The sequence below is a fragment of the Sphaerodactylus townsendi genome, linkage group LG12 (assembly GCF_021028975.2).
Source record: "Sphaerodactylus townsendi isolate TG3544 linkage group LG12, MPM_Stown_v2.3, whole genome shotgun sequence".
Taxonomy (NCBI): Eukaryota; Metazoa; Chordata; class Lepidosauria; order Squamata; family Sphaerodactylidae; genus Sphaerodactylus; species Sphaerodactylus townsendi.
Genome location: NC_059436.1, coordinates 10425828 through 10442033, shown reverse-complemented (window position 1 = coordinate 10442033; position 16206 = coordinate 10425828). Strand labels below are relative to the sequence as shown.

Here is a 16206-nt window from a genome sequence, read left to right as displayed (position 1 = left end):
AATGGCTTTTTGTGAAGATCTAAGTGACGCAATCTGTGGAAGTGATATGCATAAAGCAGACTTCCTTTACAGTGGCTTACTATGCATACTTTATTCTGCTTAACAAAAGTACTGTAGGAGCAAGCTTGTTTTCTGCTGCTCCAGAGACTAGGACCAGGAGTAATGGGTTCAAGGTGAAGGAAAAGAGATTCCACCTAAACATCAGGAAGAACTTCCTGACAATAAGGGCTGTTCGACAGTGGAATGCGCGACCTCGGAGTGTGGTGGAGTCTCCTTCTTTGGAGGTGTTTAAAGAGAGGCTGGATGGCCATCTGTCAGGAGTGCTTTGATTGTGCGTTCCTGCATTGCAGGAGGCTGGACTTGATGGCCCTGGGGGTCTCTTCCAACTCTGATTCTATGATTCTAGGGCTTTTGAATCCCACCTTCGATCACTGGAAATGTGGATCAGTGATTTCACACAGCAGAACCTTCAGAGCTGCACAGACAAAACTTCTTTTTAAAGGCAGAATTTGATTTTTTTAAAGCTAGAGTTGGAAGCAATTAGGGTGCTTCAATGAGCTGGGATTTGACTCAACTTGAAAAATATAAATTAAAAAATAATGTTCCTCAAGACACAGCTGAATTATGGTGACCCCAAAAGGTTTTCAAGGTAAGAGATGTTTGGAAGTGGTTTGCCATCGTCTGCCTCTGCATCACGCCATTGGTGTTTCTTGGGCCCTTTCCCCACTTACCTTAAGCCCCACGCTACTCGAGGAGAGTAGCGCGGGGGGTCCCTCGGCACTCCCCACTGAGAGGGGCGGCGACAGCACAGCCGGCCCGACGCTGCTGCTGTCGCGCCCCTCAGCGCGAGGCATTCCTGGCGCTCTTTCAAAGGGCGCCTTTTGATGACCCCGCGCAGAGCGGAGGGTCGTGGGGACGCCTGGGCGCCCGCCAGGGATGCCGCGCGCTGGGGATTGCGCGCAGCAACCCTCAGAAAAGGGTAAGTGGGGAAAGGGCCTTGGAGGTCTCCCATCCAAATACTTGCCAGGGTTGAAAGTGTGGGATGGGCCCAAGATCATCCAGCAAGTTTCCATGGCAGAGAGGAGATTCGAACCTGGGTCTCCCAGTTCCTAGTCCAACACCTTAACCCAGGGGTGTCCAACTCCGGTGCTTCAGATGTTCATGGACTACAATTCCCATCACCCCCTGCTGGCATGGCCAATTGTTCAACAGTTCAAAAAACCCAGACTCGTATCCTGGCTTGCCATGAAACTCACTGGGGAACCATGGACCAGTCATTCTCGCTCAAGTTAACCTGCCTAGCAAGATTGTTATGGGGACAGAAAAGGGGAGAACCATGAATAGCTGACTGATGGTACTGGGAGGAAGGGAAGGACAAAAAATTAATTTTATTATTGTATTATGATTATCTAAATCAGTGCAAGTGGCAGATCTTCAAAGATGAACCTAAAAACGGGTTTGGAAGCATTTTTAAAAGCAACACAGACATCAAACCAAAGTCAACCGCTACAGATGCTACACAGATCATTCTATAAATATTTTCAAATGAATAAATAAAGTATGCTTTGGTTACTGGAGGGTACTCTCTGGACAGGTTTTTCCTGTCACTCCAACATGTTCTCTGGACCACTTAATGCTACACAAAGAACTCCCCTGCCACTTAACATAACCACAGAACTGCCCAACAAAAAGAAGGTTAAATCTTTGCTGCCTAGAAGGATTAGAGAAGGGGAATAATAAAATGTTAAAGGGACAAAAGAGGTATTTGAGCTAAGGTGCATCCCCAAGAATGTCTAGCTCCAGATATGCTTTTAAATGGGTAATCAAGTCCCAGGGAAGCAGCCTTTTGATCACCAAGATAGTAGCTCTCCACTAGATCAAGATAGTAGCACTCCACTAGATTATGACCGGGATGAGAGCCAGCGTGGTGTGGTGGTTAAAAGTAGGTGGATTCTATTCTGGAGAACCAGGTTCAATCCCCCACTCCTCCACCTGAGTGGCAGAGGCTTAACTGGTGAACCAGATGTGTTTCCACACTCCTACATTCCTGCTGGGTGACCTTGGGCCAGTCACAGTTCTCTCTGAACTCTCTCAGTCCCACCTATCTCACAAGGGGGGGAGAGGAAGGGAAAGGCACTCGTAAGCCGCCTTGAGTTTCCTTACAGGAGAGAAAGATGGGGTATAAATCCAAACTCTTCTTCTTCTAGAATCTAGATTATGACTGGGATGGCCCAACCTAGCTCATCAGTTCTCAGAAGCTGAGCAGTATTGGCTCTGCTGAGTGTCTGGATGGGAGACCACCAAGAAGTCCAGGCAGGCAATGGCAAACCACCTCTGAATGTCTCTTGCCTCAAAAACTCTATGGGGTCCCCTCCCCCTCTTCTCTATAACATCTGTGGACCTACCGCCCTTTTTCTTCCCCACTTTTCCTTTCAGGGGATTGATTAGAGAGAATGCCATCGATATATTTGATGTTAGAACGCTGCTTTTAAATGGGGTTGGGTTTTAATATATAGAGCTGTTCCTAATGATTTTATAGTTCAATACTACTGATTTTATTGTGCTCTATTGTCTGTTGTTCGCCGCCCTGAGCCCTCCGGGGGAGGGTGGCTTATAAATATAATAAATAAAGCAATAAAATAAATAAGTTGGCTGCAACTTGACAGCACTTTCCACCACCAGACTCTGCTAGCATGTAAAACACTCCTTATTCAGAAATAATGACTCTACGGGGGGAAGTAGGGGACACTTCACATGATTATTAGAAATGATTCCTGTACACATTTTAGCTGCTGTACAACAGCCTTGAAATTGGTGAGGTCACCTTTCTGTGGGAAGCCAAGTTCTCTGCTCCATGCGTGAAATACAAGACAGCTGCCTGTTTGCACCTCTGCAAAAACTAAGGCAATATTATTCTCAGGAATATATTTCAAATGATAAATTAACACACACGCCCCTTAAGCAAAGGTCCTTAAAATGACCCATGCACCTTCCTGCGCACAGGGAAACCGTGCTACACCGTACTTTGAAGAAGAAACCAGGCTGTGCACCATACTTTGAAGAAGAAACCAGGCTCTTGCATCAGAACTTTGGAAAATGCAGTTTGCATTGAGTTAAAAAGCCCAAAAGAAGATGGTGGGATGATAATTGCTGGGGGGGGAAGGGGGGGTTGAAGCACTCTGCTATGATGTCGCTAACGTTATGAAATATAAGGCTAAGAGTGTGGTGATGGGTCTCATGATATAACAGCTTCACAGGTAAGAAGAGATGGATTTTGTCAGTATTCAGAAGGGATCCTAGGATCTCAGGCAAGCCTCAATGTCATTTCCATTGCCAGCCTCAGGTCAGATTCCCACATTGCAAACTGCAACCTCATTGAATACACCGTTAACAGTGGTGAAGTTCCTAATGCTTGCCGGCATCATGATCTTAAGGGAAAGTGCAGGCTGTGCAACAGAAATACAAAGGGACACACAAAGCAACCTCGGGTGGAAAGATGTTTAACACAAGATGCTGAAAGACCTCATGTGAGACGAAGACAGGTAATAGCTGTTTCCTAGAATCCAAAAAAAGAGGGTTTGTGAAGAGATCGCCAATTTCATTGCGAAGATAGTTGAGAGTTCCCAGTAGAACATATTTGTTGTGCTCCCCATGGGGCCTTTTATCTATCATGTATCCATGCAATTGTTCCTGATTTATGTAACTTTTTCTGACTATGCCAATAAAGGCTTATGTATGTATGGTTTGCATCTCTGACATCATTAGCTATCTCAGAGGCGCGTCTAGGGAAAATGTTGCCCGGTGGAAAATCTGAAATTCCTCCCCACAGATGGGCAGCCGCACACCCCTACCATGACCAAACAACTTTTTTTTTAACCAGGGGTTGAAGTCAGTGTATGGATCCAAGGGGAAGAAGGAGTGGTGCGTGGGGGTCGATTTTCTAACCCCCACATGACCAAATGGCCACAGTCCGGGGACATCTGACCCCATATGTCCTCCTGGGTGGTACGCCCCTGACTGCTATCTCCAATGTTTTCTACCTCCTGACCTACACAAGGACTGTGGACTGCTCAGTCATTATAACAAGCATCACCCACACGTTGCAGATGTTAGTTCAGTTATAACTCTGTAACTTTCTAACTGGACTAAGTTTCATGATTTCATCCCACATGTTCCTCGGTCGGATTGCCAACTAGTTCTAATTTACCTCCTCTATCAGCAATTGGGTCCTCGTCTACTCTGAGAGGATTAATTACTCTTTTGATTGGATCTTGTTTTCATATGGCCTCTCTTTGTAACATTTTCCCTTCGGTCAGTTCACATCTGCCTAACCGATATACGCTGCAGCACATCTTATGTAGTGAGATCTAGATCATGAAAACGTATGCTGGAGTAGATTTTGCTCAAGTCCCACTGGTGTAGACGACCATGGAAGGCAATGGCAAACACCTCGTAAGATACTCCGCCTGATAAATATTGTGATGTGAGGTCATCCCTTGGGTACCTTTACTTTTCTATCACTGGACCCCTGTTTTATTTTCCTACTGCAGACCAACCCATCTGGAATTAACTCTTTAGGGCAGTGATGGCGAACCTTTTCAAGACCAAGTGCCCAAATTGCAACCCAAAACCCACTTATTTTTCGCAAAGTGCCAACGCGGCAATTTAACCTGAATACTGAGGTTTTAGTTTAGAAAAAACAGTTGGCTCTGAGGTGTGCGTTACTCAGGAGTAAGCTTCATGGTAGTCGGTGGCTTTGCTTTGAAGCAACCGTGCAACACTTCCAACAGGTGAATCACGACCCTAGGAGGGTTTACTCAGAAGCAAGCCTCATTGCCAGCAACCGATCTTACTCCCAGGTAAAGGATCGCGCTTTAGTTCTTCGCATGAAAATCAGTGGGGTTTAACAGCGCTTAACAGGGTTACCTACACTGCTTCCCCAAAACTAGGTCTTAGGCTTAATGCTAATAATCGAGCTCAGCGACCCAGGCCAGCCTAGATGTGTGGGGCGGGGAACTCTGTTTGCACGTGCCCACAGAGAGGGCTCTGAGTGCCGCCTCTGGCACCCGTGCCATAGGTTCGCCACCACTGCTTTATGAGTTCCACTGGTTACTAATGCTCTTCTTGGTTAAATTTAAGGTGTACAGTTTAATTTTCAAGTCCTTTACAAATATTCCTACATTTGTAGGAATGTCATCTTCCATATGTACCATCCAGCTCATTAACTTCTGCCGCTTATAGTGATTTTTTCAATGAGAGAGGTAAATTGATGCTGCTGCCAAAGCAACCTTTAAAAAATCTGCAAAGCCCATCACATCTCCAACAGCCTATCGGATATTCTGCTGGGTAAACTTTGCCATGCCCACTTTCTGAAAATATTTGGTGGGTACCAAAATTTTTTGGCAGATGTCATGATGCCCACAGGCACCCCATTGCAGGACTCCCGTTGTAAAGGCATCTTCATGCAGTCAGCTACATCATCTGTTGCTGTGCTTGCAAGTGAGTCCATGGTTACACTGAAGCAGGAGGACAGAAAGGATTTCAAGATGGAAGAACAAAGAAGTAATTTGTTGTGGCTGTATAACTCAATATGGAGTCAGAGACTTTAGAACTTTTCCATCTGGATTTGCTTTTGAAAGCTGCAAGCCTTCTGCAAAGATTTTGAGCCCTAGAACATTAGAACATTATTCCTTCCATCCTTGTTAAAATCTAGCATGTGGGGTGGGTTTGTGTATATAGCTTGTTCTTGTATACCCTTCATTTTTGACTGAGTCACTTTTTCTAACCTTGTCTCGAAGAAGCAAGTGTAGCAAAATACTGGACAAAATAAATGGCCTGTGGGTCAATGGGAGTATTTTAATCAAACCACCATACATCTTGACCTTAAAATCATCCTTAGTCAAAGCCTTAAATCATTGCTGTTCCTCTCAGGCAGTTAAGAAATAAGGAAGAAACATTTACAATAGCAATAGTGGCTGTTGTGGATCATGCAGCTTGACTAGAAAGCAAAGCCAGAAGAATGAATGAAGTAAAAGAGAAAAAAAGAGTAAAGCACATGAGAACACAATGGCTACAAGAACATATATACAATCTTCCATTAATATATATATTAATATATATATTAAAAAAGAAATGGATGCCATTGAATCAACACTGAATAGACTCTGGGAACTGCACAGAATCTCGCAACTCTATTTGAGGTTTCAGATTTAAGATCTACCATAAGAAAGGAAAAATACCATTTCTCTGATCTTCCTGGGATTTTTTGAAAGGAAGGCATAATAAATACGTATCTAACGTCAGTATAGAAGGATAGTACAGCAGCACATGTCCAACCAGTTTCCCCAGTAACACAAGGGCATAAAAAATCCTGAAATGGTACATCGCAGGGTCTCCCTTTTAATAAAGCAAATGGAAAAACATTGAGATTGCATTTGGGAATCAATAAATTAGCCAGAAAGTTTGACACTGCCTATTTCTTATTTCTGAAGTGATGGTATTTTACATCAGGACTTAAATGGTGTTAAAGTTTGATGTCCCAAATCTATTGCTTAATTTCAGATTTAGCTTTAGCTTTTTGCAGGGAGGGGTTGGTTGGTTTTTTGCTGTCAAGTAACATCTGACTTACAGTGACCCCTGGTGGGGTTTTCAAAGCAAGAGACATTGGTTTGAGATGATTGGTTTGCCATTGCCTGCCTCTGTATTATGACTGTGGTATTTCTTGGAGGTCTTCCATTCAAATATTTACCTTGCTGAGCTTCTGAGATCTTACAAGATCAGGCTAGCCTGGGCTATCCAGGTCAGGACTCAGCTTTAGATTAACCCAATTCCCCTGAATGTCTCTTGCCTTGAAAATTCTGGGGTCACCATAAGTCAGGGGTGAATTGGCAGAACTTTCTCCCACCACCAAAGACTGCACCTATGAACGTATACCTGTGTAAGCAGAGGTGGGATCTAGCAGGTTCTCAAAGGTTCCCGAGAGTAGGTTACTAATTATTTGTGTGTGCCGAGAGGGGGTTACTAATTGGTGATTTTGCTACGTGATTTTTGCCTTAGTTATGCCCCTCCTCTCAGCAGTAGCGCGCAGAACTTGAAGCAGTCTAGCAGGAGGTGCACTGGTGTGCGTGGCAGCCTGCGCCTGCATGCATTTGTTTCCCACCCAAGGACCGGCACAGTGGCTGCGTCCTTGCCACAGCCCCATCCAGGAATGCCCCGCCCCCGGAATACCCGGCCATGCCTCCGTTGTGCCCCGCCCAGCCCCATTGGCGCTACGCCACAGTTTGAATCCCACCACCATGGGAACCTGTTACTAAAATTTTTGGATCCCACCACTGTGTGTAAGCATACTTCTTAAAGAATAGTTTTACATGGGAAGTGATGCCTCTTCACTTGTGAGTCAAGTAGACATGGATGGCACACACACTGTGATGCATCCTGTAAAAAATAATGTGATGGAAGATGCCAATGAGCAAAAACTAAATGTCATCTCTGGAGCAAACACAAAAAGCCACCTCTCTGCATGAAGTCAATGTATTATTATGCATGAGTCAATGAAGGGCGTGCCCATTCCATCATTCAAATGTAGCTGGCTCATGCATATAGGAATACTGATTTCCATGGTACCAAATTATCATGCATATTCAAGGAATAGGAAGGACATGGTGCAAACTATTGTTTATGTGTCATTGGGAACACCTGCAGGGGGTGGGGCCTGGCAGCTACAACAGGAGTTCCACCAGCAGCCCAAGGCAGCCAGCCTGCTCAGCCCTGCCTGGGACAGACCCTCCTGTTGGTCTGCCTGCCTGCCTGCCTGCCTGCCAAGCAGAAGTCCACCGGGTGAGCTGCCGCCTGCTGCCACTGGGAAGGAGTGAGAGTCCTTCCCCACCCACCCCATTGGGAACACCTGCAGGGGGTGGGGCCTGGCAGCTACAACAGGAGTTCCACCAGCAGCCCAAGGCAGCCAGCCTGCTCAGCCCTGCCTGGGACAGACCCTCCTGTTGGTCTGCCTGCCTGCCTGCCTGCCAAGCAGAAGTCCACCGGGTGAGCTGCCGCCTGCTGCCACTGGGAAGGAGTGAGAGTCCTTCCCCACCCACCCCATTGGGAACACCTGCAGGGGGTGGGGCCTGGCAGCTACAACAGGAGTTCCACCAGCAGCCCAAGGCAGCCAGCCTGCTCAGCCCTGCCTGGGACAGACCCTCCTGTTGGTCTGCCTGCTTGGTGTGGTAGTAGTTAGCAAGGCTATAGGTTTTGGGGAGAGCGGCTGAACAATGGGGGCACCTACTTTGGGGCAGGGGATCCCGGTATTGATGGGACGGGGTAGATATAGCGGTAGGCGGCGGCCATATGATAGAAGACGAACAAGATACGGTCATGCTCGTTCGCCTTCTGACCTCCGACCTATCCCAAGAGACGACGGTGGCAGAGTTCAGGGTTACTCTGCTTCGTCGCTGGTGCTGATCAATGCCAGGTCCATCAACAATAAAACCGCTGTGCTCCGAGATTATCTCGAAGCCCAACAGATGGACCTGGCTTGTATCACTGAAACCTGGGTGCGTGAGGGTGAAACCGTTGCCTTAGGCGAAGTCACGCCACCCGGGTTCGCGTGCCTCCACCAGCCATGAACACAGGGCCGGGGGGGAGGTGTGGCGATGTTCATCCGTGATTCCATTCCCTTCAGGGCGGCCCCCATCCCAGAGATTGCCGGCATGGAGTGTGTCGGCCTAGAGTGGTTGGCCGTGGAGAGGATGGCGGTCCTCCTGGTGTACCGGTCGCCTAGCGCACCAGGGGACAGCCTGCTGCGGCTGCTGGAGGTGGTGGCGGACTGGGCATTGCGGTTCCCCAGTCTTATTGTTCTGGGGGACTTTAATGTCCATGCCGACACCGCCTCATGTACAGTGGCTGCGGACCTGGTGTCATCCATGGCGGCACTAGGCCTCTCCTTGGTAAGTTCTGGCCCCACTCATGAGGCCGGCCACACGCTGGATTTGGTCTTTGGTTTGGGGGTTAATATGGTCATATCCTCTACGGATAGAATGCCATGGTCTGACCATTACGCCTTTCCCCCACCCCCCCCCCCCCCCCCCCCCCCCCCCCCCCTCCCCCCCCCCCCCCCACCCCACCCCCCCCCCCCCCCCCCCCCCCCCCACCCCCCCCCCCCCCCCCCCCCCCCCCCCCCCACCCCCCCCCCCCCCCACCCCCCCCCCCCCCCACCCCCCCCCCCCCCCACCCCCCCCCCCCCCCACCCCCCCCCCCCCCCACCCCCCCCCCCCCCCACCCCCCCCCCCCCCCACCCCCCCCCCCCCCCACCCCCCCCCCCCCCCACCCCCCCCCCCCCCCACCCCCCCCCCCCCCCACCCCCCCCCCCCCCCACCCCCCCCCCCCCCCACCCCCCCCCCCCCCCACCCCCCCCCCCCCCCACCCCCCCCCCCCCCCACCCCCCCCCCCCCCCACCCCCCCCCCCCCCCACCCCCCCCCCCCCCCACCCCCCCCCCCCCCCACCCCCCCCCCCCCCCACCCCCCCCCCCCCCCACCCCCCCCCCCCCCCACCCCCCCCCCCCCCCACCCCCCCCCCCCCCCACCCCCCCCCCCCCCCACCCCCCCCCCCCCCCACCCCCCCCCCCCCCCACCCCCCCCCCCCCCCACCCCCCCCCCCCCCCACCCCCCCCCCCCCCCACCCCCCCCCCCCCCCACCCCCCCCCCCCCCCACCCCCCCCCCCCCCCACCCCCCCCCCCCCCCACCCCCCCCCCCCCCCACCCCCCCCCCCCCCCACCCCCCCCCCCCCCCACCCCCCCCCCCCCCCACCCCCCCCCCCCCCCACCCCCCCCCCCCCCCACCCCCCCCCCCCCCCACCCCCCCCCCCCCCCACCCCCCCCCCCCCCCACCCCCCCCCCCCCCCACCCCCCCCCCCCCCCACCCCCCCCCCCCCCCACCCCCCCCCCCCCCCACCCCCCCCCCCCCCCACCCCCCCCCCCCCCCACCCCCCCCCCCCCCCACCCCCCCCCCCCCCCACCCCCCCCCCCCCCCACCCCCCCCCCCCCCCACCCCCCCCCCCCCCCACCCCCCCCCCCCCCCACCCCCCCCCCCCCCCACCCCCCCCCCCCCCCACCCCCCCCCCCCCCCACCCCCCCCCCCCCCCACCCCCCCCCCCCCCCACCCCCCCCCCCCCCCACCCCCCCCCCCCCCCACCCCCCCCCCCCCCCACCCCCCCCCCCCCCCACCCCCCCCCCCCCCCACCCCCCCCCCCCCCCACCCCCCCCCCCCCCCACCCCCCCCCCCCCCCACCCCCCCCCCCCCCCACCCCCCCCCCCCCCCACCCCCCCCCCCCCCCACCCCCCCCCCCCCCCACCCCCCCCCCCCCCCACCCCCCCCCCCCCCCACCCCCCCCCCCCCCCACCCCCCCCCCCCCCCACCCCCCCCCCCCCCCACCCCCCCCCCCCCCCACCCCCCCCCCCCCCCACCCCCCCCCCCCCCCACCCCCCCCCCCCCCCACCCCCCCCCCCCCCCACCCCCCCCCCCCCCCACCCCCCCCCCCCCCCACCCCCCCCCCCCCCCACCCCCCCCCCCCCCCACCCCCCCCCCCCCCCACCCCCCCCCCCCCCCACCCCCCCCCCCCCCCACCCCCCCCCCCCCCCACCCCCCCCCCCCCCCACCCCCCCCCCCCCCCACCCCCCCCCCCCCCCACCCCCCCCCCCCCCCACCCCCCCCCCCCCCCACCCCCCCCCCCCCCCACCCCCCCCCCCCCCCACCCCCCCCCCCCCCCACCCCCCCCCCCCCCCACCCCCCCCCCCCCCCACCCCCCCCCCCCCCCACCCCCCCCCCCCCCCACCCCCCCCCCCCCCCACCCCCCCCCCCCCCCACCCCCCCCCCCCCCCACCCCCCCCCCCCCCCACCCCCCCCCCCCCCCACCCCCCCCCCCCCCCACCCCCCCCCCCCCCCACCCCCCCCCCCCCCCACCCCCCCCCCCCCCCACCCCCCCCCCCCCCCACCCCCCCCCCCCCCCACCCCCCCCCCCCCCCACCCCCCCCCCCCCCCACCCCCCCCCCCCCCCACCCCCCCCCCCCCCCACCCCCCCCCCCCCCCACCCCCCCCCCCCCCCACCCCCCCCCCCCCCCACCCCCCCCCCCCCCCACCCCCCCCCCCCCCCACCCCCCCCCCCCCCCACCCCCCCCCCCCCCCACCCCCCCCCCCCCCCACCCCCCCCCCCCCCCACCCCCCCCCCCCCCCACCCCCCCCCCCCCCCACCCCCCCCCCCCCCCACCCCCCCCCCCCCCCACCCCCCCCCCCCCCCACCCCCCCCCCCCCCCACCCCCCCCCCCCCCCACCCCCCCCCCCCCCCACCCCCCCCCCCCCCCACCCCCCCCCCCCCCCACCCCCCCCCCCCCCCACCCCCCCCCCCCCCCACCCCCCCCCCCCCCCACCCCCCCCCCCCCCCACCCCCCCCCCCCCCCACCCCCCCCCCCCCCCACCCCCCCCCCCCCCCACCCCCCCCCCCCCCCACCCCCCCCCCCCCCCACCCCCCCCCCCCCCCACCCCCCCCCCCCCCCACCCCCCCCCCCCCCCACCCCCCCCCCCCCCCACCCCCCCCCCCCCCCACCCCCCCCCCCCCCCACCCCCCCCCCCCCCCACCCCCCCCCCCCCCCACCCCCCCCCCCCCCCACCCCCCCCCCCCCCCACCCCCCCCCCCCCCCACCCCCCCCCCCCCCCACCCCCCCCCCCCCCCACCCCCCCCCCCCCCCACCCCCCCCCCCCCCCACCCCCCCCCCCCCCCACCCCCCCCCCCCCCCACCCCCCCCCCCCCCCACCCCCCCCCCCCCCCACCCCCCCCCCCCCCCACCCCCCCCCCCCCCCACCCCCCCCCCCCCCCACCCCCCCCCCCCCCCACCCCCCCCCCCCCCCACCCCCCCCCCCCCCCACCCCCCCCCCCCCCCACCCCCCCCCCCCCCCACCCCCCCCCCCCCCCACCCCCCCCCCCCCCCACCCCCCCCCCCCCCCACCCCCCCCCCCCCCCACCCCCCCCCCCCCCCACCCCCCCCCCCCCCCACCCCCCCCCCCCCCCACCCCCCCCCCCCCCCACCCCCCCCCCCCCCCACCCCCCCCCCCCCCCACCCCCCCCCCCCCCCACCCCCCCCCCCCCCCACCCCCCCCCCCCCCCACCCCCCCCCCCCCCCACCCCCCCCCCCCCCCACCCCCCCCCCCCCCCACCCCCCCCCCCCCCCACCCCCCCCCCCCCCCACCCCCCCCCCCCCCCACCCCCCCCCCCCCCCACCCCCCCCCCCCCCCACCCCCCCCCCCCCCCACCCCCCCCCCCCCCCACCCCCCCCCCCCCCCACCCCCCCCCCCCCCCACCCCCCCCCCCCCCCACCCCCCCCCCCCCCCACCCCCCCCCCCCCCCACCCCCCCCCCCCCCCACCCCCCCCCCCCCCCACCCCCCCCCCCCCCCACCCCCCCCCCCCCCCACCCCCCCCCCCCCCCACCCCCCCCCCCCCCCACCCCCCCCCCCCCCCACCCCCCCCCCCCCCCACCCCCCCCCCCCCCCACCCCCCCCCCCCCCCACCCCCCCCCCCCCCCACCCCCCCCCCCCCCCACCCCCCCCCCCCCCCACCCCCCCCCCCCCCCACCCCCCCCCCCCCCCACCCCCCCCCCCCCCCACCCCCCCCCCCCCCCACCCCCCCCCCCCCCCACCCCCCCCCCCCCCCACCCCCCCCCCCCCCCACCCCCCCCCCCCCCCACCCCCCCCCCCCCCCACCCCCCCCCCCCCCCACCCCCCCCCCCCCCCACCCCCCCCCCCCCCCACCCCCCCCCCCCCCCACCCCCCCCCCCCCCCACCCCCCCCCCCCCCCACCCCCCCCCCCCCCCACCCCCCCCCCCCCCCACCCCCCCCCCCCCCCACCCCCCCCCCCCCCCACCCCCCCCCCCCCCCACCCCCCCCCCCCCCCACCCCCCCCCCCCCCCACCCCCCCCCCCCCCCACCCCCCCCCCCCCCCACCCCCCCCCCCCCCCACCCCCCCCCCCCCCCACCCCCCCCCCCCCCCACCCCCCCCCCCCCCCACCCCCCCCCCCCCCCACCCCCCCCCCCCCCCACCCCCCCCCCCCCCCACCCCCCCCCCCCCCCACCCCCCCCCCCCCCCACCCCCCCCCCCCCCCACCCCCCCCCCCCCCCACCCCCCCCCCCCCCCACCCCCCCCCCCCCCCACCCCCCCCCCCCCCCACCCCCCCCCCCCCCCACCCCCCCCCCCCCCCACCCCCCCCCCCCCCCACCCCCCCCCCCCCCCACCCCCCCCCCCCCCCACCCCCCCCCCCCCCCACCCCCCCCCCCCCCCACCCCCCCCCCCCCCCACCCCCCCCCCCCCCCACCCCCCCCCCCCCCCACCCCCCCCCCCCCCCACCCCCCCCCCCCCCCACCCCCCCCCCCCCCCACCCCCCCCCCCCCCCACCCCCCCCCCCCCCCACCCCCCCCCCCCCCCACCCCCCCCCCCCCCCACCCCCCCCCCCCCCCACCCCCCCCCCCCCCCACCCCCCCCCCCCCCCACCCCCCCCCCCCCCCACCCCCCCCCCCCCCCACCCCCCCCCCCCCCCACCCCCCCCCCCCCCCACCCCCCCCCCCCCCCACCCCCCCCCCCCCCCACCCCCCCCCCCCCCCACCCCCCCCCCCCCCCACCCCCCCCCCCCCCCAAACCCCCCCGCCCCCACCCCCCCCCCCCCCCAACCCCCCCCCCCCCCACCCCCCCCCCCCCCCCACCCCCCCCCCCCCCCCCCCCCCCCCCCCCCCCCCCACCCCCCCACCCCCCCCCCCCCCCATCTCTCCCCTCCCCCTCCCCCACCCCCCCCTCCCCCCACCCCCCCCCGCCCCCACATCCCCTTCCCCCCCCACAACGCCCCCCCCCCCACACGCCCCTTCCCCCCCCAACCCCCCCCCCCCCCACACCCCCCCCCCCACAACCCCCCCCCCCCCCACCACCCCCCCCCCCACAACCCCCCCCCCCCCCCCACCCCCCCCCCCCCCCACCCCCCCCCCCCCCCACCCCCCCCCCCCCCCACCCCCCCCCCCCCCCACCCCCCCCCCCCCCCACACCCCCCCCCCCCCAAATCGTGATTATAGCCCGCAGACACGGGATTCCGGGATTACGCACAGCGGTCGCATAAACCAAGAAGACACTTCGTACTGAGAACCACAGTTCCACCCAAAAACGGTGGGGTGGGAGACCCCGGGGGTCCCTACCCCAGACGGCAGGCCACACCGAGGAGCACGTGGCCGCGCGGTAACTAATCCGCATTAGCCTGCTTCGGACACGGCCGGCTGGCCAGGAACGCTTGTGCGGGACTCCAACCCGCGCCGCCTGCAAGCTCTCCCCGCTCCAGCATCCCGTGGCTTGGGAAATCCGCATGCGGGTCCCCCCAGTGGAGCAGCCCCCCGACCCCACAAGTGTCCGCGCCCCTAAACCACCGCGGGCGGGCGGGCGGGCCGAGGACCGGGGTCCCCCTTCCCACCCCCCCACCCCCCGGCCCGGCTGGCCATTTCCAGCGGGGAGCGCCGTGCCAAGGGCTGCAGGGCGCCGCGTCCGCCCGCGGAACTCCGGAGCCGGCCACGGCGCGCCTCCCCCCGGCGCTGCCCTCCGGCGAAGCTCACCCAGCAGCGCGGCCAGTCCCAGCAGCGCCCCCGGCAGCCGCCGCTCCATCCCGCCGAGTCCCCGCGGAGGCGCCCCGCGCGCCGCGCTCATCCCCGCTCCGGCGCCGCCGAGACAGAAGCGCAGGCGGCGGCAGGTGCAGCGGCCGAGCCCGCGGGGCAGGCAGGGGAGGGACGGCCGGCGGCAGGGGAGGGGCCACAGAGCGGGGGGCGGTGCCCCAGGGGAGGGAAAGAGACCTATCAGGTAGGAGGGGGCGGGGCGCACAGGTGGAGGGCGGAGCGTAAGGCCTCAGGGGCGGGGGCGGCGCGCCAAAAGGCTCAAGTCGTCCCCCGCAGACCTTCTCGGGGAGTGAATCCCGAGCGGGGGGAGGGAGGAGAATGGTGAGGCCGGACCTCCTCCCTCCACGTGTTCGCGCACACAGACGATACAATCTCAAAGGCGCGTTTATAGGGGGCAACTTGGTGAGGCTGGGGACGGGTCGTCGCCTTCGGGGCATTGCAGTTGCACCCAAACCTGGTGTTTATGGCGGGATGAAGAATGGAACATAGTTATTATGTAATTCTGTCTAGACCTTGACCTGAATGACCCAGGCTACACCTGTTTCAGGATATAGATGACACCAGATTTGAGAATCCATCTGCCCTTTCCTGGACCGTCTTTGTTCTAGACTAGAGGATCTCTGCTCTGGTCCCAGTGCCTTAGGGACAGAACTAGGCACCTGGATCCAGAGGAAGCATTCTAGGAGAAAGACCACCCAGGAAAAGGCAGATGAATTCTCAAATCTGGTGTCATCTTTATTCTGAAAAAGGTACAGCCTGGTCAGGTCAGATCTCAGAAGGTAAGCAGGCTCAGTCCTGGCTAGTATTTGGATGGGAGACCACTAAAGAATACCAGGGTCGCTATGCAGAGGAAGGCAATAGCAAACCACCTCTGGTAGCCTAAGTAAAGGTAGTCCCCCTGTTCAAGTAGTGGATCATTACTGACCTGTGGGGAGATTGTTTTGTGAGGTGGTTGGCCAATGGCCATGGCCTTCCCCAGTAGTCTACACTTTGCCCAAGCACGCTGGATACTCATTTTACCAACCTCAGAAGGATGGAAGGCTGAGTTATTATACATATATGGTAAAAGATGTACCAGGTCAGGGGCCAGGGAGACTCAGAGGGGGCTTTGGTATGTTAATTTCCACCTGTAAGAAGTTGCCTGCATTGAACCTGCTAGCACTGGACCAGATCAATGCTCCCTTGCTGTCTTTAGTTTTCTGTGGGGTGGATGTTGGTAGTTTGATCTGCTCACAATCTGCAGCTATCTAAGGGGGAAACTTGGTCCTTTCCACATAACCAAAATAAAATGTTTTGAGGCAGGAAATAAAACATTTCATCTGAAAAGTTCCACATGGTTTTTAGCCCAAAACGTTTTATTTCCAGCCTCAACATGTTTTACACACATCCTAGATTCTAGCAATTCTTTTTTGTGAAAACGTTTTCAAAACATTGCTGTGACTTTAAAACATTTCTTACTGCTCTCTGCAACGTCCTCCTTGGAGCCATTTTCTGCTCTGCCATCTTGCATGTTTACTTCCGT

At 62.8% G+C, this 16206-nt stretch overlaps 1 protein-coding gene across 1 annotated transcript in view; it reads right to left on the bottom strand.

The window, feature by feature from the left end:
• The window catches only part of ESAM (endothelial cell adhesion molecule), an 85921-nt gene extending 71170 nt beyond the window's left edge, over positions 1–14751 (bottom strand). The window contains exon 1 of the mRNA XM_048513444.1: positions 14628–14751. Within this exon, the coding sequence (XP_048369401.1) occupies positions 14628–14718 (91 nt within the window). The 5' untranslated portion in view covers positions 14719–14751. The remainder of the gene's footprint in view (positions 1–14627) is intronic.
• Positions 14752–16206: the final 1455 nt, after the last annotated feature.